Here is a 23,223-nt window from a genome sequence, read left to right as displayed (position 1 = left end):
GGAAATTCTTTCACAGCAGCTTCCCCAAAAAGGAAATTTCCCTCTGATGTGTGGCCTCCGAGCGGAGGCTGTTTGAAGACAGGGGTTTTTTTTTTCCCTTTCTTTCTTTCTTTCTTTTTGGCAGCTTCCTCCTTCGCCTCTGCGGACAGAATTTGGGGCATGGAGGGGGCCGCAGGCAGGACAAAAATCCCCCACACACACACACTTGTCCAAGTGATATTCACAGGTCTGAAGCCGAACCTCCTGCTCCTGGAAAAGTTTCTCTGCGTGAATTTTGCCTGGGGAAAGAAGTGGAGCTGGGAGGCTGGGGAAAACGATCTGGAAAACAAGAGCAAGCCAGTTCTTAAAAAACGGATCATCCCACCCCTTCCATCTGGGCAGATGTGTTTAGGATTAAGGGCAGCTTTTTCCATGACACCTCGCTGGAACCGGCTTGCGTCCTTTTTTTCCCATGTCTCCCGAGTGCTGCCTACTGCAGTATTTTTTATTTTTTATTTTAAATAAACTTTCACACAGATGAACCTAGTTTGTTTTTTTCCCATAAAAGCCCTCCCAGGGAAGAGAGGGCAAAGCTACGAAACGTAATCCCGATTCACAGAGAGCGGAAGATGGAGTGAAAAACGATGTTTTCTCCAGCCTCTCTTGGCTCAAGGAGAGATTCCGATTCCTGGATTTGAAACCAACTGGCAGTCGGTCATCTCGGATCATAAGTTGTTTGTGTGTGTGTTTGTGTGCGTCTCCACATGCTTGCATGGGATACAAAAATAAGGAAATTGTCTGTGATGCTATACAGATGTTGTTTGTTTCCTAAATGAGTTGGCAAATCCTGATTAGAAATCCTCCTCCTGATTATAAAGTTAGCTCTTGGGCCGATGTTTGAGCCCTAAAGGAAGTCAATCTGACAGAACATGACACTTGTATAAATATAGCAGGCCCTTTCTTAAAAATAAATATACTCTAACAATTGGACTCTCACTACCCTTTCCTCCATGATTAAAGAGCTAAGAAAGGATGGAACATTCACTACTTTGCCAACTAATTTTAATGCTTTACACCCTACTCTGTTCCTGCAGATCCCCATTTCCATGCCCTCCTTTACTCACAAATTCCTCCAATTGCACAATCTCCTTAATGCCCATTTGCGTTGGCTGAAACCTGCTTTCCTTTAACTGAGCCCAGAGGTTGTGTTGCTAAGTGAGAAATTTGCCCCATTTTACGACCCGTCTTGCCACATTTGTTAAGTGAATCACCGCGGTTGTTAAATTAGTAACACCGTTGTTAAGTGAATCTGGTTTCCCCATTGACTTTGCTTGTCAGAAGGTCGCAAAAGGCGATCACGCGACACACACACACACACCTCCCCGGGACGCTGTGACCGTCATAAATGTGAGTCAGTTGCCAAGCGTCTGAATTTTGATCTTGTGACTGTGGCAACGGTCGTAAGTACGAAAAATGGTCGTAAGTTGCTTTTTTCAGTGCCACTGTAGGTTGAAATTTCTCAATTAAGTGTTGAACGTTCAAGGGCTACCTGTACATCAAATTCTACCACCCCTCCTAGTTTTTAGGCAGCGGCGTTTTATGGTTTTCCTTTTGCAAAAAAACCCCCACTTATTTTACACACACATCTACCCAGGCAGACCGCATTCTATTTTTCATTCTCTTTCTTCTCGTCCTACCAATTAAGGAAAGGTTTAAAGAGGGAGGGGCAATCTTGAAACAATGAGGAATTTCCTGGCCAGGAAAATTATTAAGCAGCTGGATAGTATCCCTGCATTAAGAAAGGCTGGATAGTATCCCTGCATTGGACAGAGGGGTTAGACTACAGGATCTCCAAGGTCCCTTCTAACCCTATGAATCTAGGATCATCTAGAACAGGGGTAGGCAACCTTGGCTCTTTTATGACTCGTGGACTTCAGCTCCCAGAATTCCTGAGCCAGCATAGCTGGCTCAGGAATTCTGGGAGTTGAAGTCCACGAGTCATAAAAGAGCCAAGGTTGCCTACCCCTGTTCTAGAAGCAGGGGTTTTTTTTTGGGGGGGGGGGGTAATAGGCTTCTTCTTCCAAACACAGAAACTCCACAGCTGATTCTCAGCACAACACACAATTAAGAATTGCTTGGAGTCAATCTACTGACTGAAATGAGCACAGAGAAGAGCAGCAAAGATGACAAGGGGTCTTTGGGTCTAAAATCTACGTTGAAAGGTTAAAGCAGTGTTTCTCAACCTTGACCATTTTAAGGCATGTGGACTTCAACTCCCAGAATTCCACAGCCAGCAATGCTGGCTGTGGAATTCTGGGAGTTGAAGTCCACATGCCTTAAAATGGTCAAGGTTGAGAAACACTGGGTTAAAGGAACTGGGTATGACTCGCTTAGCGGAAGAGAAGGATTGGGGCGGGGGACATGAGAGCTGTCACAGGGAGGAGGGGATCTGTATTCATTCTCCGAAGCAGCTGAGAGCAAGACAAGAAATAAAGGGTGGAAGACAAGAGATCTAACCTGGAACTATTTCCTGACAGTGAGCACAAATTAACCCACGGAAAAGCTGATCTCCCGGAATTGTGGGTGCCCCGTTGCTGGAAGTTTTCAAGAAAAGATAGGATAGCCCTTTGTCTGGAATGGTATAGGGTCTCCTCCTTGGACAGGGGGTTGGACTAGAAGACCTCTGAGGTCCCTTCCAACTCACCTTCCCTGAAAGATACCTTTGGAACCATGAGGGCTAGAAATTTGGTGTTTTTTTTTTTTACTTAAGAGGCCTTCAGGTCACTGAATTCTGACCTGGCTGGTGCAGAATTGAGGCCCTGGAGACGCCTCCCTCCTTCCGTGGAAGCATTATTTCCCTTCTACGGGTAGTAACTGAGAAATAAAATCTGAAGCACCATTACGGTTGGGGAAGGGCACCAGCAAAGAAGCCGGATATTAAAGCCTGTTGTTCTAAAAGAGGGGGAAAAAAGAGGGAACAAAAAGTAATGGCATGAGGGGGGATTTTGAAAAGATGTATCTGCTGAGTCACAAGGAAGGAAGTGAAAGCCAAAAAAAACCTGAATAAATAAATATATGGTGAAAGGGGTAGTCGGTTTCCAGGAAAAGAGAAGAGAACGGGAGGGGGAAGAAGAGGAGGAGGAGGAGGAGGAGGGGGGAATGGAAGGAGGGGGGGGGAGGATATCTTTATGAATCCAGAAAGGTATTTACGATTACCAGAACAAGACATTATGACTTTGTACATTCCTTTCATAAATCTCTCAATTTACGTTATCTTCCTTTAAGCCTCTAGTCCCCAATGGCCACAAGAATGAAGGGCATCAAATGAAGCTGAGATCCTTCTCAGGAGCCCCCCCCTCCCCACTGCCTTCCCGAGACCCCTTTTCCCCGCCTGGACCTTACAAGGGAGGTCAACACCTGCGTTCTCACAATCCTATATCCCAAGTGTGCCTTCTTCATCTTCTCATCTTCCAGGGGTTGCCACCAGTGGCTCCGACAACTCAGGGCAAACTGGCTGGTGCGTCTGTGGAAGACTGTGAACCCAGGTCTGAGCCCATGTCTGAAAAGGGCCCTGTTGGCCCAGCACTGACGAAATGCTTCCAGGAACCTCAAGGGGAGCATCTCTGAACAAAAGAATTAGGAGGTCCTATTTCACTGCAGACGGAACAACCCAAAGGCTGCCGAGACCCTCAGCCAATTCAGCTTCCTAGGGATTCCTACATGCATTAGTTAGCTTGCCAGCCGAAGAAGATCCGTGTCAGACCTAGCAATTATTTCATCAGCAGACAATGTCTAGAACAGGGGTAGGCCACCTTGGCTCTTTTATGACCCGTGGACTTCAACTCCCAGAATTCCTGAGCCAGCCATGGCTCAGCTTGGAAACCTCTCCCTTTCCCCTCAGCGTGGCTGGCTCAGGAATTCTGGGAGTTGAAGTCCACGAGTCATAAAAGAGCCACGGTTGCCTACCTCTGGCCTAGGCCTAGGCCGCTTTCTGACTTGTGGACTTCAACTCCCAGAATTCCTGAGCCAGCATGGCTCAGCTTGGAAACCTTTCCCTTTCCCCTCAGCATGGCTGGCTCAGGAATTCTGGGAGTTGAAGTCCACGAGTCCTAAAAGAGCCAAGGTGGCCTACCTCTGGCCTAGGCCGCTTTCTGACTCGTAAACTTCAACTCCCAGAATTCCTGAGCCAGCATGGCTCAGCTTGGAAACCTTTCCCTTTCCCCTCAGTGTGGCTGGCTCAGGAATTCTGGGAGTTGAAGTCCACAAGTCATAAAGTTGCCAAGGTTGAGGACCCCTGATATAGGGCAGGGGTGGGGAACCTTGGCTCTTTTATGACTCGTGGACTTCAACTCCCAGAATTCCTGAGCCAGCCTGGCTCAGCTTGGAAGCCTCTCCCTTTCCCCTCAGCATGGCTGGCTCAGGAATTCTGGGAGTTGAAGTCCACGAGTCATAAAAGAGCCAAGGTTGCCCACCCCTGGCCTAGAATATAACTCTTGTTTCATTTCCCTCGGACTTCATCCTTTACCATTCCCCTCTCTGCACAACTATCTATACAGGCAGGTTTGTGTCTTTTAAGTGTGAGTGTATCCATGCACAAACACAAACCTTTCTATTTCAGAGTCATACTCCTAACACCCAAAGAAGTGCACTCATGCCCACAAAAACCTATATCGCAATAAATAAGCATAGCTCAGCTACACGTCTTGTGCCTCTGCTCAGGTCTCCGTCTAGCCCCCAAAGTGTGAATCCAACAGACTAGAATAACTCTTCTTTTTTAGCAGCTGACAGGCATTTGAAACCAGCCTGCACAGTTTCAAAGAACAAACTCGTGAGAATTTACTAGCTTCAGCAACGAGAATGGAAACCAAAGGAATCCAAGCTAATAGTACAACTGCTTTATGTTTTACAGATACAGACTTATTTCTGATTTCCTTCACAATACCTTATCTTGGCGGTTATCAATTCACTTAAGGTCAACTATGAACTTTCTCTCTTTAGTACTGAAAACCTCCCCCACCCCATTTTCACTAGTTATGGAAAAAAAACACAGCAACTAGCCAACCACAGAACCACAGGGACGAGTTGTTCACACGTTCTGCAGCTCAGCTGCACATTTCCTTCTCACGGGTGCTTCTGACCGAGGCTTCCAGGGTCATCTGGATTTCCCACAATCAAGATTTTTGGGTCTCTTCTGCTCATGGGTGCCTTCCACCCGCGCTGTGCTGAATCCTGCCCAGCAATTCTGAAGAATTCTTGGGGCTTTCTCTGCAAAGTGCATTTTGCCTCCTCTTTTTTTGTGGCAGGATTTTGCTGGTCTGCAACATCTGGTAGTCCTCATCTTACAACAGTTCGTTTAGTGACCGTTCGAAGTTACAACAGCAGTGAAAAAAGGGACTCATGGCCGTTTTTCACACTTACGACGGTTGCAGCATCTCCAGGGTCACGTGATCCAAATTCGGATGCTTGGCAACCGATTCCTATTTAGGACAGTTACGGTGTCTCAGGGGGTCACGTGATCTTCTTTTGCGACCTTCTGGCAAGCCAAGTCCATGGGGAAGCCAGACTGGCTTACTAACTTAATCATTCCAGTGATTCAATTACTAACTTATCAACTGCAGCTATTCACAACAACTGTGACGAGGGAAGTTCATAAAATGGGGCAAAATTCACTTAAGAAATCTCTCTTTTTTCCCCCATATATTTTATTGATTTTTTTTTAACCACTTAACAAATCTCTCACTTAGCAACAGAAATTTTGGGCTAAACGGTGGTCGTAAGTAGAGGACTGCCTGTATATTATCTCATGGATTCCACAGAAGCCACAAAGGCATCACTTGTACGCCAGGCGTTCTCTGTGCAGGTGGCATAATTCATGTTGTGTGTCCGATGATGTAATCTCCTTTGCCCTTCCTGGGGCTGAACACACACAAGGTTGTCAAGGTGGTGCAGTGTGTGTCTGGGACACAGCAGATGTGGCGCCCTTCGTGCCGGCCTGCATTTCGGCAGCCCTTCCTGGAAGGCCCTTCCACTCCAAGGGTCACCTGGACCAGCCAGGAAGCGCTGCAGATCCGCTCAAGGGGAGTATTACTGGGGAATAAAGATCCAATAGATACACTTTCTTCTGAACCTGAGGATTTCTCAGACACTCGGCATGTTTTAATCGCCGAGAATTACTATTTTGACTGAATATTAATCCTATACCCCACATTAAATCTGGAGAATAAAGGCAGCATCTTCCCCGTCCTCAGAGTAGCTGACAGAAAACGATCCAGAGAAACGAGAAGCTAAAATGTTTTCCTAAGATCTCAAGAGTCAGGAAAACCCCTGAAATTTCTGAGTTGCAGATCTACAGGCAGTCCTCAACTTACGACCACAATTGAGCCAGGTGAGACATTTGTTAAGCGAGTTTTGACCCATTTTATGACCTTTTTTAGCCACAGCTGTTAAGTGAATCACTGCCCTTGTTAAGCTAGTAACACGGTTGTTAAGTGAATCCAGCTTCTTCCCCATTGACTTCGCTTGGCAGAAGGCCACAAAAGGGGATCCCGTACTCTTTAACCGTCATAAATATGAGACAGTTGCCAAACATCTGGATTTTGATCAGGTGACCCTGGGAAGGGCTGCAACGGTCCTGTGAAAAATGGTCCTCGGTCACTCTTTTCACTAAAAATGACCTGTTGTAAGTCGAGAACTATCTCTACAGGGCTCTCTCCTCTTTAAGGGAGGGTGTTCAAATGGGAAATTATACTCAGCCTACTTGCTAACTGGCTTCCCAGTCTAAAAGTTGCAATGCAAACACAGAGAAGCTGTTTCTGAAGGTTTCCTGAAGTTTTTTTCCCCCTCCACTAAAATGCGTAGGAAAGTTTTTTTCCACAGAATTTTGCACCTTAAAGGCCTTTCCCACGAGATCAGGTGGACAGCAAAGCTGCACAGTCACTTTGAATAGTGAGACAGGCGACGTATAAATTTAATAATAAACGAATGAGCTAATAGTCCTCCCTTTTTTTTAGGCAAATGAAGTAAGCTCTCGTTTTACTATTTATAGTTGCTTTTACCAGACCGAATTCCTTATCAGGAAATGTGTAGCTAGATTAAAACAGGGGTAGGCAACCTCGGCTCTTTTATGACTCGTGGACTTCAACTCCCAGAATTCCTGAGTCAGCATAGCTGACTCAGGAATTCTGGGAGTTGAAGTCCACGAGTCATAAAAGAGCCGAGGTTGCCTACCCCTGAGCTAGAACAAGGCTCTGCCATCCCTGAATATTTTCCCAAAAGGGACATTTAGCCATCCACCAAGAGCGTGGCACTTCCAGAAGGAAGAGACGGAAGGAAGCCGGCACTGCGAAGAGAGCAAAACTGCCACTTCTGCTATGGAGGGTTGAAGTCCGGCCTTACAGACAACGGCAGCCTGGTCAAGATGGCAATTCAGCCAGTCCTCAACCCATTCACTTAGTGACCGTTCAAAGGCAATGGAGGAAAAAAAATGACTTGGAATCAGTTCTTTAGAAGCCCTGCAGCAACCCCGTCTCCCCATGATTGGGATTTGGGATGTTTGGCAATCCGCGTGTATGTGCAACGGCTGCAGCATCCCGGGGGGGGTCACAAGGCTGCCTTTTGGGACCCCCATAGGGGTCTTCCGGCATCCAAAGCGGAAGCCTGATTCGCTTAACAACGATTCCCTTTAATACCGTCCCTTAAAGAGGGAAGCCTTAATAGTTATAGATGCTTAACAACATCTGGATCTTGCTACCTTTTCGCAAAAAGGTGGGTTTTTTTTAACGACTGACTCACATTTCTGCTTTAATTTGTTTTTACACAAGTTTGAGGAGGAAAAGATGTCCTTACAACTTGCCTTCTCCCTTACACCGCTCTTCCTCAAGGTTAGGACCCCCTGCCACTGGGAATAAACCCACCAGAGGTGAAAAGAGAGTCGGGTAGGAAGCTGACCAAACCTGTACAATGGTGGCACAGCTGGCTGTCAACGGACAGGCATTCATTTAGTCACCATTCCAAGTTACAACTTCTGTGACTTATGACCATTCTTCACGCTTATGACCGTCACAACATCCCCCAGGGATGATCCAGATCTGCATCCTTGTCAACTGGCTTGGTATTCCTGACAGATGCCGTGTCCCAGCGTTGTGCGATCACCTTCGGCGACTTTCAGATAAGCCAAGTAAATGATGAAGCGTTACCAACTTTACAAGTGCAGGGATTCACTTTAACAACCGTGTCAAGAAAGGATGTAAAATGGGACAAAACTCGCTTAACAACTGTCTTGCTTAGCGGCAGAAAGGTTGGGCTCAATGGTGGCAGGGCGTCTCCAGGGCAGGGGTAGGCAACCTTAGCTCTTTTATGACTTGTGGCTGGCTCAGGAATTCTGGGAGTTGAAGCCCACCAGTCATAAAAGAGCCAAGGTTGCCTACCCCTGGCCTAGGGCTACCTGGACGTCCGTGACGCTGGGATCCTGGAACCCCTTGAGGGACACCGTGGGAGAGGGGCCACAGCCTCCCGTCCTTTAGCCGAGGGTCACTCGACATGGAACCGTGTTTCTGGAAGAGGAGATTTGTAGTCACGGCTGGCCCGGATTTCGGGCTCCCAGGGGACTCTTCCAACCCCCAGGAGTGACCCTTGGCCAGGAAAAGTTTCCCCACCTCTCTAATGGGACCAGAGCTGTCCCCACACAACAGCATTCAACAGCAGCCTAAATCGTGACTTGATCTCCTCCCCTGGCATCTTCGTTTCCCCCCTCTCTTAAAATAACAAACCTCAAATGGGTTTCAGCCCAGAATGAAAACATTTGTATGGCTTAAAGGGGCGGCTTTCCCTTGCTCATCTCTTTCTTGTGTTCCTGGTTTTTGGGGAAACAGGAAACCTCTTAATGGCCTCTGACACGACTTAAACAAACACCTTCGTGGTCGTGCAGATCCTATCCTCCCTGCCTGCTGCGTTGCTTAGGCCCAGAGAAGGGCTCAACGTCCGAATCCAGGCCGGCCAGGAGGAAAAAAGCACCTGAAGCCACAAAACTCAGCTCTGCCCGCTGGATCCCCCTGGCCTCATCCTACCCTAGGTGTGAAAAGACGGGAGAGGGAAGGTCGGAGGCGCTTAGATCCCGATCCAAAATTGGAGCAGAGGCCAGCTGTGTGAGGTGCCCAGGTGTGTTTAGTTGTCCCTATGCAAGTTGCAGATTTTTGCAGATTGCAGAAATGTGGGGCAAATTCTGTTGTTAAGTGAGTTTTGTCCCGTTTTACGACTTTAGTGAAGTGAATCATGTTAACTCCGTCGTCTCGTGAAATGAACCTGGCTTCCCCTTTGATGTGCTTGTCAGGTCGCAAAGAGGGGATCACACAGGACTCCCTGGGACTCTGCGACCGTCATAAATGTGAGTCAGCTGTCAAGCCTCCGAATGTGAATCCCGTGGTCGTGGGGATGCTGCAATGGTCGTTAAGTATGCAAAATGGTCGTAAGTCACTTTTTTCAGGGCTGTTGTAACTTTGAATGGTCACTAAGCGAACTGTTGTAAAGCAAGGAGCAACTGTGGTTACACCTGGACTTTTTTTACTCTCCCTTGAGACTCCAATCTCCTAAGATTTTTTTTTTGAGACGTAATTATGCAACATCATATTAAACCACATTAAAGCACAACTGGTGGAGATATTAATGCAGGTCCCAGGAAGAGATCCTTCCATACATGGTTACATTACGGATGGTCCTCAGCTTACGGCCACAATTCACGCCAGACCTTCCATCCCTAAGTCAGATGACTGTTAAGTGAGTTACACCCAATTTCCTGACCTTTTTGCCAGGATCCTTGAGCCAATCCCCGTGGTCATTCAGCCAATCTCTGCCGTCTTTCAGCCTCTCCAGCTTCTCCCACCGACTGTGCTGGACAGAAGCTCCCTGGGATGGTCGCAAATGGGGATCCTGTGACCCCAGGATGGGGCGACTGTCATCAATGCACGCTGGTTGCCAAGTGCCTAAATTGCGATCACCAGCCATGACTCACTTTTTTCCAGCATCATTGTCACTCTGAATAGTTGTTAAACGAATGATTGTAAATGGAATGATTGTAAACTGAGGACTATCTATACCAGTGGTGGCGAACCTATGACACGGGTGCCAGAGGTGGCACTCAGAGCCCTCTCTGTGGGCACACGCGTTGTCGCCCCAGTCCTAGGCCTTCAGCTGGGTTTTATAAAATCTTTTCGCTTTAGGCCTCCGTCACAGTGTGCAAGATTCAATCAATCAGTCAATTTCAACTTCTCATGGAAAAAAAAGTTCTCGCAAAGTTGGAATTGATTGATTGAACTTTTTAGTCCCACCCAGTCCGCCGTTACCACCGCAGCCATGCCCACCCAATGGGCCATGCCCAGCCAATAGGCCACACCCACCTGGGTTGGCCTATTGCATAAGTGAGTTTTGCGCTGCAGTTTGGGCACTCGGTCTCTAAAAGGTTCGCCATCACTGATCTATACAGAAGCACAAGAGAACCACGAGCAACAGTATTAACTGTTTCCTGGTCTGGGATCAGAGGACAAAACTGGATTCCCATCGATCTTCTCCTTCGTTTCCCCCTTAAACAGCAGCCGTGCAATCCCACTCTCGTTTGCAGTCTGGTATGGGGTGTTCTTCTGAGGAAGAGTTTTTCCTATAGCAAGAGCTCTACAGAGTGTGCTTTTTGCCCGTGTCCAAGAAAGATCCAGCCAGGAAGCCCTTAATGCAGGGAAGACCTTCATCTTAGACAAGGTGCTCAAGAAATTGAACCGTGGCCCTTGAGCTGATTAGGGGAGAAAGGCTGGGGCAGAGAGAACAGGCTTTTGGATTTCATTAGACGAACTGGGCACTGATCTTTTTTTAAAAAAAATCTTGAGATAATATAAAAGAGAAAGATGAGGAAGCCTGATGATCAAAAGCACCGTATTAAAGAAGCTGATAAAATCTGTGGAAGGCTAACTGGTACGCACCGTTCCCTGCCCTAAGTTTCTTTCTCTATGTTCTCATGAAGGATCAACGGTCAGCCCTGCCAAAATCACTCATTCCACACACTACTTTCCTTACTTGAAAATTGCTTCCTTTAGACCAGGGGTCCCCAACCCCCGGGTCGTGGACCAGTACCGGGCCGCGGCATGCCAGCAACCGGTCCGCACAAGCAAGCAAAGCCCCATCCGTGGGATGCAGGCAGCACACAAAACCACGCACCCTCTGGTCCACGGGAAAACCTCTCTCTCCACGGAACCAGTCCCTGGTGCCCCAAAGGTTGGGGGCCTCTGCCTTAGACTGATTCTAAACCAAGCAAACCCATCATATTCTCCTATGACATATTATCAGAAATATAAACAGCCTTGACTATTTTTGTAGGGCACCTAAAGCCAAGCTGTGGGCTACCAGCCCAGACCCCCAAACTACGTGTGTAGGCACCGAGAGGGAAGGGCCGTCCAATAACTCAAAAGTACAAGTTCTGAAGACATTTAAGGAGAAGTTAGTACAGGCAATCCTCGACGTACGACTGCAATTCAGCCTAAAATTTCTGTTCTTAAGCGAGACATTTGTTAAGTGAATTTTGCCCCATTTTACGACCTTTCTCGCCACAGTTTGTTAAGGGAATCACTGCAGTTGATAAGTTGGTAACCCGGTTGTTAAGTGAATCTGGCTTCCCCAATGACTTTGCTTGTGGGAATGTTCCAAAGGGGGACGCTACGACGGGCATAAATATGAACCAGTTGCCAAGCGTCTGAATTTTGATCCCATGTTCTGGGGAATGCTGCAAAGGTTGTAACTGTGAAAAACGGTCCTAAGTCACTTTTTTCAGTGTTATTGTGACTTTGAACGGTCACTAAATGAGCTGTCGTAAGTTGAGGACTCCCTATAAGTGTAGTGTTGGGAATGCAAATAAATTATTCACAGAGGCATCCTTAAAAACCACAGGAAAAAAAATCTAGTGATTGTCATCACGGCCTGGAAAGAACGTTTCAGCACAGGATCTCTAGAAGTTTCTACTAGTCCAGGGGTAGGCAACCTCGGCTCTTTTATGACTGGTGGACTTCAACTCCCAGAATTCCTGAGCCAGCCTGGCTCAGCTTGGAAACCTCTCCTTTTCCCCTCAGCATGGCTGGCTCAGGAATTCTGGGAGTTGAAGTCCACCAGTCATAAAAGAGCCAAGGTTGCCTACCCCTGGACTAGACTATGAAGACAAAGCACAGTGATAGTGGTAGGGAAAACAATGTTGTGTGATTGATGCCGAAAACATGTTGTGATCTTTCAGTAAATGCATGAAGGCCATCAAGAAGCCCCGGGACACCCGTAAAGGCCTGTCCATCCCCTCAACACAGGCCTGTTCTGAAGAGGTCCCCATCTGGCATCCAACCACTTCTGGACCACACAAAAGAGTTCACTGTGGGAATGGAGACTTCCAGGATGGAACGTTTTGCGTGTCCTGGTACGATCCCAGCCAGGCATCTTCTGCAACGCCTCTCCCCCCCACCCCCAGGGATTTCGGTGGCGTAGGCAAGGACCTGCATTTTAACAAGTAGGGCCTGGTCCACCCGTGACCCCCTCCCCACCCCTTCTCAAAAGGCCGGGGCGCCTGAAACACTCACGCAGGTGGGCTGGCAGCCTGAGGGTCTCTTCCTCCATCCTGATGGCTCGGGGCAGCGGGACATGGAGGGGTGACGAGGAAGGATAGTCGTCTACTGGGCTCACCGGCGGAGTATACGAAATCCTTTCCTGCTGTAAAAGGGAAGAGAAAACCACGTGAATTCGGGCTAGCAAAACTAGGAGAAGTGAAAAGAAAACCCTATCGGAAAAAGGAGAAAATCTGCGTCCCCAACAAAAAGAAAACCGTATTTGTGGCACCTTCCAGAGAGAAATGGCGAGTCTTTGGGAGGTGCATGGAAGAGTCAGCCTTTTTCAAAACCTTCCCCTTTCTCTCTTTTGACTCTGTCTCCCAAGTTCAAATTCTTCTTGGTTACAGAGGGCTCCTCCTCACCAGAAGCCACATCTGATCTGAGTTACGAGATGGGAAGCCGAGGGTCGGCTTTCGAATAGCCCTGCGCATCACCTGCAAACAGGCTCTGCTCGCCACTGGGGATCCGGTATGGCCATTTACAAGCCTGCTGTTAAGTTCTGATAGGAGTAAATTATTATCAGTTGGAAGGAAGGCAGGCAGGCAGGAAGGCAGGCAAACAGAAGGGCAGGCAAACAGGAAGGCAGGAAGAAAGACAGGAAGGCAGGAAGGAAGGAAGGGAGGGAGGGAGGGAAGGCTGAGCTGTGTGTTTATGGAACAGAACAGAGAAATATTCCTTCCTGAAGTGACAATTTAAATTGATCCAGATTTTATAACCAGTCCAAGATTAAAACTTAACTACAACTGAAACAAATATAACCCATTATTTGCAGATCGTTCTCAATGGGATAAACTATTGTTTAGTGCAGAAATATGTAGCTCGTTGCTTTCAGGGATTTCCAAAAACGTCTATCAGAATGTACTAAAGGAACAGAAGAAAAACATTAAATAAATGACGGTATTATTCACATTTATTTTTGATCCATACTGTATAAATGGAATTAAACTGAGGTTTCCTCTGATTCCACCAAATATTTCAGAGACCAGCCCCTGCTTCCCCCCCCAACAACCATATGTGCCCCCTCCCAAAATCTGGAAAACGCCGGGTTTTAAGGGCAGTTTAAATAATCTACTTTGCGGAAGAACTCTCTTGTAGACCAAACTAGGTGATTGTTTCTCTAACCACAGTTGGCCAGGTTCACATAATTACACCAGGATCAAACGATACAGAAATTATGGCTAACACAACAGGGTAATCCAGTTGCTACATCCTCTAAGCTTCCAAGTGGAAAACTAGCAGCTCCAATGAAAAATACTTGGAGAAAAGTTCAACCACCAGCAAGAGTTAATTTAAAGAGATAACTGGAGTACAATTAAAAAAACAACCCAGAATCATTTCACTATTTGTAAAATGTTAGTATATTTTCCTGAAACTTTGTTAAGTATTTTGCTGCCATTAAACAAAATCATATAAATTAATTTGGGCATTCTTTGGGGGGACATGATAGCAAGTCTTCCAATATCTCAGGGGCTGACCCAAAGAAGAGGGGGTCAAGCTGTTCTCTAAGGCGCCTGAGGGCAGGATGAGAAGCAATGGGTGGAAACTGATCAAGGAGAGAAGCAACCTGGAACTCAGGAGAAACTTCCTGACAGTGAGAACAATTAACCAGTGGAACTACCTGCCTCCAGAAGTTGTGGATGCTCCAACACTGGAAGTTTTTAAGAAGAGACTGGACAGCCATTTGTCTGAAATGGTATAGGGCAGACATGTCAAACTCGCGACATCACATGACGTTGCGTAACGTATCGGGCCAGTTTTGCCATTGCCAGCAATGGGGTGGCGCGGCTTCCACGTGACACATCTGGCCCGCAGGCCGGCAGTTTGACACCCCTGGTATAGGGTTTCCTGCCTGAGCGGGGGGTTGGACTAGATGACCTCAAGGTCCCTTCCAACTTTATTATTATTATAAATGTGACCCTCCACCTTAACGCTGTGGCCTGCCAGACCCTCCCAGACCCCAAAGTGTGGAAGATCAAGACCACTGAAGTAAGCGGTCTGCATGAGGAACACCACAATCCCATCCTCGGTTGTTTAGATTTCCATGGAATTGTTGTGTAGGATAGGTTCTCCCATGAGGATGGATCACCAGCCGGTGGAGATCTTCCACTATTTTCTTCTACAATATTTAGAAAATTGAGGAGGAGAGGAAGGAGCAAGGCTGGGTCTCAGATACGGGCAGTCCTTGACTCACAATCATCCTTTTATGACCGTTCGAAGTTACAACAGCACTGAGAAAAGTGACTTAGAATGGCTTTTCACACTTCTGACTGACCCACAGTCATGTGACCAAAATTTGGACCTTTGGCAACTGGCATGTACTTATGACGGTTGCTGTGTCCCAGGGTCACGTGCTCAGCTTTTGACACCTTCCGACAAGCAAAGTCAATGGGGAAGCCAGATTCACTTAACAACTGAGGCGAGAAAGGTCATAAAATGGGGCAAAATTCATTCAATAACGTCTTGCCCAGCAATGGAAATGTTGGTGGTGGTCCAATTGAGGTTGAGGACTAACTGTACTTGAAATGTCACTCTGGAGGGGTCATCCAGCCGCTTCTTCTCTGAGGAACTAAAAAGGGGTCTCGCCTGCCTTAGGAAGGCATCCACAGCATTGCCACATCAACATCTATTAGTCAACCAAGTTCCCTCTTAAAACTACATAACACAAACATAACACTCAGAAAATGTGCAAACACTCCCATGCATAGAAGGCCTAACGAGGAAAAGGCAGTCACACCCCCATAAGACTCTTACAATCTGGAAGGAATTTCGTGGGTGCAAATCTAAATATAAATTAGATATTCGTTCAAGGTTTTTTGTCGATCGTTATGTAGAATGGCAACACTGGATGTTTCAAATAAATTGATGTTATAAAACTTATGCCTTGGGGAAAACTCCTAGAAGCTGGGAAACTGGAGTTGTAAGATGCTGGTTTAATTCAGGACAAGTTGCCTACATCATACGCTAGAACAGTGTTTCTCAACCTTGACAATTTTAAGGCATGTGGACTTCAACTCCCAGAATTCCACAGCCAGCAATGCTGGCTGTGGAATTCTGGGAGTTGAAGTCCACATGCCTTAAAATTGTCAAGGTTGAGAAACACTGCGCTAGAAAATTGCCATCACTTCCCCATAACGTTTTCGGCACAGGCCACCACAAGGCTGCTTATAAAGGAGTGTCGGTGAAGACGTTTGTCGTCCAATCTTTAAAATGCTACCTCTCCGCTTTAAAAGCCAGCCCATAATTTAGGGGAAAAGCACATGCCCCAAATAGCAGATTCTTACCCGAACCACGCTGGTTCCAGTAAAAGAATTTCCAGTCGTGGGACTGGGAAGGTTCTTTTGCCCCAGATTCTAGAAAACCACTAGCCACCTACTTCTTCTTGGTGGATCCCTTTTTAAACAGGAAAAGCTATGCTAGGAATTTATATCACTTGATTGCCTCTTAATTGCATGAGGGCTAGATAAAATTCCTCTTTGCTGCACGGAACCTCATCTTATAGGATCATCTGTGCTAGAACTGGAAAAAGGTCCCCGGCCTTAGATCGGTGGTTTTCTCTTCCGTTATTACTAACGGGGTGTAAAATATGGATTTATTTTGCCAGCATTAGTTGACTACTCTGGAAGGCCACTGGAGTGACGCTTCCACTTGAAAGAGCAGCAATAAATGCCTGCTAAATGTTTGGCAACAGCTACGACACTGTTCCTGGTTAAGACTGCAAACTACACAAAAACTACACACTATTGTCCGTTTGTGTGTGTGTGTGTGTAAAACTCCCATATATTTTTGATTTTGTCTGTATTTTTTCAACATTATTTCCTCCTAGTTTATTTTTTACTTAGTTTTGCCTTAAGGGAAAAAAATAGAGAGAGAGATTGCTCTTTCAGCTTTTGGATACGGATTTCCAGCCGCATCCCTCTGTGGATTTCCTGCTCTCTGTGACCTGTTTCGTTTGGTTGTTAAATTTGGGCCTCTGTCAACAAACAAGTACTTGGCCAAAGATTAGTTCCCTTCAAGATTTGGAGACGCCGATCAGCAGCATCATTTCAAACTTTAGCTTTCAACCGATTTTGCTGCAGAATTGGCACCCAACCAAATTTCCACGGGATTCCTCCATGTTCCCTTCCCTGGGTGGCTTGGAGGGAGACACACTCTTTCGGCTCATGGAGAAGGGAACGCTCTGTACACCACTCTGAGTTCCTGAATGAAAAGAAGAATATAAAGATAATAAATAAATACAGCTATACTCTAATCTGGGGACCAGAATAACTGGATCTAGGCAATCTCTTGCCACATCTTGCTGGTGCATTAACCCACAGCACGAACAGTCCCAAGAAAAACACAGCAAGCTCACACAGCCTCCCAAGGATTGTGTGTGTGTGTGTGTGTGTGTGTGTGTGTGTGTGTGTGTGTGTGTGTGTGTGTGAGAGAGAGAGAGAGAGAGAGAGAGAGAGAGAGAGAGAGAGAGAGAGAGAGAGAGGGAGGGAGGGAGGGAGGGAGATTAAGAATTAAAGCCGCAAGGATTCAGAGGTCTTTGCCAACTCGAATCCACTCAAGATTCACTCATCCTGTGAATCTCTGCAGCGTTCATTGGACTTGTGCAACAGCAATAGAACCTGTTGAATTACTTTCCAGCAACTCTCTCCATGCTTAGATTCTCATCTACTGTGCCAGAACAACAGAAAGCAAGTAAGTCTCAGTGTTTCTTAATGCCAACAAGGAAATTAATGTCTAAAATAAAATGCAATTCAGTATCAACCAGGCAAGGGATCAACTGCTGGAGATAAACCTGGATTCCTATCTATTCTGCCTCCTGTCTGCTAAACTCAACAGTGACCAACTTCATTGTTCAAAGGAGGTTTGAAGTTTCCCTCTTTTCAGACGGAAACAAGCCGACACTTGCTCTCTGCTACTAACAAAGCGAGAACGCAGAAACCCGCGTCCATCCCAAACGAGTATTTGAAGTCTGATAGGCATTTCTGGAGATATTGCAAATCAAAAATCAAAACTGAAAATTTTACATTCCGAGTGAGATATTCACTTCAATCTACCAGTGCTTTAGACTTGTAGTCTTTCCTAAACATTCCTCAAAGAACAATATTTTGATTTAATCGTTTACAATCTCACACTTTCAAGATATCCCGCCGTGTGTTTTGTAGGATCAGGAAAAAAAAAAGATCAAATTTATGTTTTCAATTTTGCAAGCTTGATGTTCTCGTTTTGTAACTTCATATCACCATGACCATTGGGCTTGTCTTCCACAATCCTGTCCTACTCCAGTCAGCACCCGTTTAATATACGGAAGATCCCTGTGGAGCTGTACTCTACAAATGTCATCATCTCCTCTTGCAAAGTAGTAGTAGTAGTAGTAGTAGTAGTAGTAACAATAACAATAATAATAAAGCTGGAAGAGACCTTGGAGGTCATCTAGTCCAACCCCCTGCTCAGGCAGGAAACCCTACATCAGTGATGGCAAACCTTTTAGAGACCGAGTGCCCAAACTGCAACCCAAAACCCACTTATGCATCGTCGAGTGCCGGGTGGGCGAGGCCCATTGGCTGGGCGTGGCTCATTGGCTGGGCGTGGCCCATTGGGTGGGTGTGGCTGTGGTGGTAACGGCAGACTGGGTGGGACTAAAAAGTTCAATCAATCAATTCCAACTTTGCAAGATCTTTTTTTTTCCCGCGAGAAGTTGAAATTGATTGATTGAACCTTTTTTTTTTTTGCACACGGCAGCAGAGGCCTAAAGCGAAAAGGTTTTATAAAACCCAGCTGAAGGCCTAGGACTGGGGCGACGGCGCGTGTGCCCACAGAGAGGGCTCTGAGTGCCGCCTCTGGCACCCGTGCCATAGGTTCGCCACCACTGCCCTACATCATTTCGGACAAATGGCTGTCCAGTCTCTTCTTAAAAACTTCCAGTGTTGGAGCATTCACCGCTTCTAGAGGCAGGTTGTTCCACTGGTTAATTGTTCTCACTGTCAGGAAGTTTCTCCTTAGTTCTAGGTTGCTTCTCTCCTTGATTAGTTTCCATCAGTTGCTTCTTGTCCTGCCCTCAGGCGCTTTGGAGAATAGCTTGACTCCCTCTTCTTTGGGGCAGCCCCTGAGATACTGGAAGACTGCTGTCATGTCCCCCCTTGTCCTTCTCTTCATTAAACTAGACAATACCCAATTTCAGCAACTGTTTCTTATATGTTTTAGCCTCCAGTCCCCTAATCATCTTTGTTGCTCTTCTCTGCACTCTTTACAGAAGAACCAGGATGAAAATCCCTCCAATTAAAAGCTTCCTGTGGAACTGCTGAGTACACAACCCTACCATCAATAATCAACTACTAGGGGGAGAAAAAAATCACTGTCCAACAGAGAGACTTGTAACTATCACACATTAAGCATCGGATGGGCCAATAGCAATTCATCAGTGCTTACATCACACTTGTAAACAAGCTAAAGCACATGGAGCACCGCACTGCATCCCAGGAAGCAAAAACAACTGGATTCGGATGGAAAACCTCCTTCCACTCAAGGAGGAGGAGTCCACCTCAATTTGCCAAGAGGTCTTAACTGCAAGTTGTCTGGAAGCAGAGGAGTCTCTTGACCAGAGGTCCCCAAGCTTTTGGGCACCAGGGACCTCCAGCTGTGTTCTATTCTAAAGGATTTAAATCAGGATAAGGCAAAGCTAAAAAGAGGTTGGTTGTGCAGATGTTGCGTACAGTTGCCCACTACAATGTGTTACCAATCCATTGTGTTTGCCAAGAACACCTGAGAAAGCCTAGAGAGATTTTCATTCTGCAGTCTTTGGCTCCAGCTTGGTGGGGGTGTTATTTTGCCCCCTTGCAACTGAGCCTCTTCCGTGCATCCGATTGCTAAGCTGGTTACAAGATCACAAAACCTTCTGCCTTTTTCATCAAATGGGTTTGTCTGAAAAGGGGCTACCAAGCCCCTCCTGCCGTTTCTTTACAGAAATCCCCCCCCCGTTACCCAGGCAACAGTTGATTAGACAAAGAGATCACCTCAACTTCAATGAGGACATTTTCTCCAGAGATTTTCTTGAATATGTATGTACCCCTCGTGCCATTTTATTCGGGTGCAAGCAATATTATGCAAAGAGTAGAAAAGGAGAGAGACGCAGAGCAAGCAAAGGAAATTAAGAGGAAGAAATAATAAAAAGGGAGAAAATCTAATTAAAGATAGTTTACACCAGCCACATTCACGTATCTCACTATATCTGTCCATCCTTACGAACCATCTTCGTTGCCATTTCTGGAAATTATTTCATATGTTTACAATGTCCTTTGCATTTTATTTTATTTTTTCTGCAAACTGCCTGCCAGCTGCAAGCCCAGAAAATGCAAGTTATGCCTTTGTTTGCACCTAGGAGAGGATATTGGCGGCTGCTCACGAAAGCTTCTTTTAATAAAAGGTGTTACTCAGAAAAGGTGTTACCAGACTCCTGATTGTTATTATTTTTTTGCAAACATTAGACTAACAAGGCTCTCCTCCCGCGGATATTAATAATCTATTTGTTAAATGAAGAATTGAAGCTTTAGGAGAGGCCATTCAAAAGATTTTGAAAAAGGGAGGCTTTCAAAAACAGGGAACCAAAGAAGATTAAGACACCGCTGATCTCAATACATTTCAAAAAGGACTGATGGACACGTACCAACAAAATATAGTATAACCCTCTTGTTTCATAGACGCGTATATTTTCCCTGCCTTTAAGTAAGATCTCCTTCCCAGCTGTTCTGGCCCAATGCCATTATCTGAACCGCTAAAATTGAAAAGGCATGTGGCCTTAAATCTAGGATAATGTTCCATTAATTTAAAACAGTCAAGCCACAGTTCAGTTTCACATAATGAAATACTCCCTTGCCACCTTAAGTGTACATCTTAATGCTCTTGGCACCTGCCAAGTTAAGTCTGAGGGATTCACAATGCTTTGGCCATTAGTCACGTTTCATAAATTGCATAATGCGTGCAGCACTCTTCAGACACCTGAACCATTACCGCGAACAAGGAATATGTTGTGTCTGAAACACTGAATGCAGGTATGAACATTCAACGGCACTGCTTTATTCAAAGCAAGGCAACTTTTGGGAAAGAGGTAGAGCAGGGGTCCCCAATCCCCCAGGCTGTGGCCCATTACCCGGGCCTCAGCCTGCTTGAAACCGGGCCACGGGAGAGATGGGCAAGCATGCGTGAAGCTCCACTTTCTAGCTGGGAGGGGCCAGCCCAGTGGGGGGAGAGCATGAGTGGCAGGCATCATCTTATAAAACCTCTCTAAGATCTCCAAGAATTTCGTTGCAGCCCAAACCTGTAACAACCAAAAACTACCTGACTTTCTTTTTTGTTGAACCGCCTGATTAAGATCTTTTGTTAAGATGCTTTGGCTTGGGGTTCAAAGCAAAACGTCGCTTCCATTTTTCTGCACCTGTTTTGTTAGAGGTCCATTAACCATCCTGATTTTGAAATGCAAAGCTCTGTGTCACTTGCTGAGTATAAAATTCACTGAGTCAGTTTTTCCCCGCCTCTTAGGAAGCTTTTCATAGACCAAAAGGCACAATGAAATGAAACAGCCTTCAATTCACACATCGACGTCATACTTTGAACACCAAATGGACGTTTTCACCATTCTCTACTTAGCAGGTGGGACATCACATACTGTAGCAGCCTAATGGTCAGGAAACATCTCCACCTCAAAACGGGCTGTTCTGAAGTCAAGGCAAACATCTGGATGCTTGTTGACCCTCATCAGGAGCATTCTGGAGCCCCCAATGTCCTATCTGACCCCAAACCATAAGGCAACACTGGAACACTTCTAGCAAGGGGAGAATATCCATCTCTGAATCCAAAGTGTCCATTTTGAGCTTGAAATGGGGCACTGGAAGCTAAAATGAGTTTTAAAAGATTTATACCTTAGATAGGTTAATCATTTATTTGTTCTACTTGCAACAGTACAGATTCTAATATAAAACCAGCACTAAACCCAACGAGACGAAAATCAGAAATACAGTCAAGATTTCAGTCATCAACAATGAAAAATCTGTTTAAAGCCAATTTATCTCTCAATTGCTTGGCGTCAACAAAACCAATAAAGAAGAAAGCCTGCCAAAATTTCTAGTTCAATCAATGCTGCTGGGTCCAAATTGTTACTGGGAGAAGATGAAAACACGTCAGTTTCAGAGGCAGAGCATAATGCTTTTTCCCATTTCTCTCTGAAAATTAGCACTTATGTCATCAGCATGAAAAGAGGATGGTAGTGCCAAATTCCATCAGAGAAGACTTATTATTCGGAGTGCAAGCTATTGTGCTGGAGCAAAACACTGTAGAAAAAAGGAAGAAAGTCTTCTTAATATACTAACAACTAATAATTAATGAAATTGGCCCAGATAGAATTTTACTCTTTAGTCAATGCATACACACACCCTCACATACACACACACAAAACTATTTCATATTCTGTCTTCACATTTTGTTCAAACATTCTCGTCTAAATAATAATTTATTAAACGTGATTGGCACTTGGCTGTCAATAACGCTGGGCAATTCACAACAAAGAAACTAATAAAATACAATTAATTAAATTAAATGTATTAAATTATTGAAGTTACTAAATTAAAAAAACCAAGGTAAAATTAAGTTTTAGAATAATTACATTATTTCTGCAATAATTACAAGTATTAGAAACAGTAAGTATCTAAGCAAAGAAAACAGATTGGCATTTTTATTTATGCACAGTTCGCTTATATGTGGTCAAAATAGTTGGACATATTCTATTATATGGTGGCTATTATAGGAATTTGCTATAAACTTAAACATTGATTTAAGAGAACTATTGGGGTAGAAACTGCTAAATGTCAAATTACATCATTGGTGACCATTTCCATCATCCACATCATGATATAAAGGGATAGAAATATCGTGACATGCATCATTTGTCTCACAACGTCACGGTGAAAATCTTGTAAATTGCCACAAATGGTGTAAAATTACTGTAAATGTAACTGTCCCGTCCAGAGTCCTTTGGATGCTACAGCTTTGTCTGCTATTTCAGATTCATGTCTTGACAGGAAGTTGGTATTGGCGTCCCAAGACTGCTTAATTGGAGATTTATTAATGTGAGATTTCATCAGAAGCGTATTTTAGCAAAATTTCTTGCCTCCCTTAATAGAATCTTAATAGAATCTACATCGGTGTTTCTCATACGATAGTGCTTGAAGATCTGACAACTTCAACTCCCAGAATTCCCCAGCCAAAATGGCTGGCTAGGGAATTCTGGGAGTTGGAGTCAACACATCTTCAAGCAGCCAAATTGCTGATCTACACACTAGCAAAATTTTGCAGAACAGCCTATGGGACGAAGCAAGAAACTAGGAGTTCCCACCAAGACTCAGCAGCCAGCTCTCTCAATCGTTTCACCCTCTTATTAACTCAGTGGTTCTCAACCTGTGGGTCGGGACCCCATTTGGGGTCGATCGACCATTTCATGGGGGTCGCCAAGCAAGGCTGTCCGCCATTTTTTTTGTCCGCCATTTTTTCCCCCTTTTCCGGCGGGTGCCTTACCTCCCTTGGGCTGGGCCAGCTGGTGGTCGGCCTGCTCCGTCTCTGCCGCTTGCCAGCTACGCCTCGG

The 23,223-nt window shown here is 45.5% G+C and overlaps 1 protein-coding gene across 1 annotated transcript in view; it reads right to left on the bottom strand.

The window, feature by feature from the left end:
* The window catches only part of ETV6 (ETS variant 6), an 80,491-nt gene that overhangs the window by 40,206 nt on the left and 17,062 nt on the right, over positions 1 to 23,223 (bottom strand). The window contains exons 2-3 of the mRNA XM_015814618.1: positions 20,470 to 20,499; positions 12,576 to 12,705 (exon numbers count right to left, since the gene is read on the bottom strand). Of these exons, the coding sequence (XP_015670104.1) occupies positions 12,576 to 12,705; positions 20,470 to 20,499 (160 nt within the window). The remainder of the gene's footprint in view (positions 1 to 12,575; positions 12,706 to 20,469; positions 20,500 to 23,223) is intronic.

The sequence above is a fragment of the Protobothrops mucrosquamatus genome, unplaced genomic scaffold, assembly GCF_001527695.2.
Source record: "Protobothrops mucrosquamatus isolate PMUCROS unplaced genomic scaffold, P.Mucros_1.0 scaffold268, whole genome shotgun sequence".
Lineage (NCBI taxonomy): Eukaryota > Metazoa > Chordata > Lepidosauria > Squamata > Viperidae > Protobothrops > Protobothrops mucrosquamatus.
The sequence above is the reverse complement of the archived record's forward strand: the minus strand, read 5'-3'. Positions and strand labels throughout refer to the sequence as shown.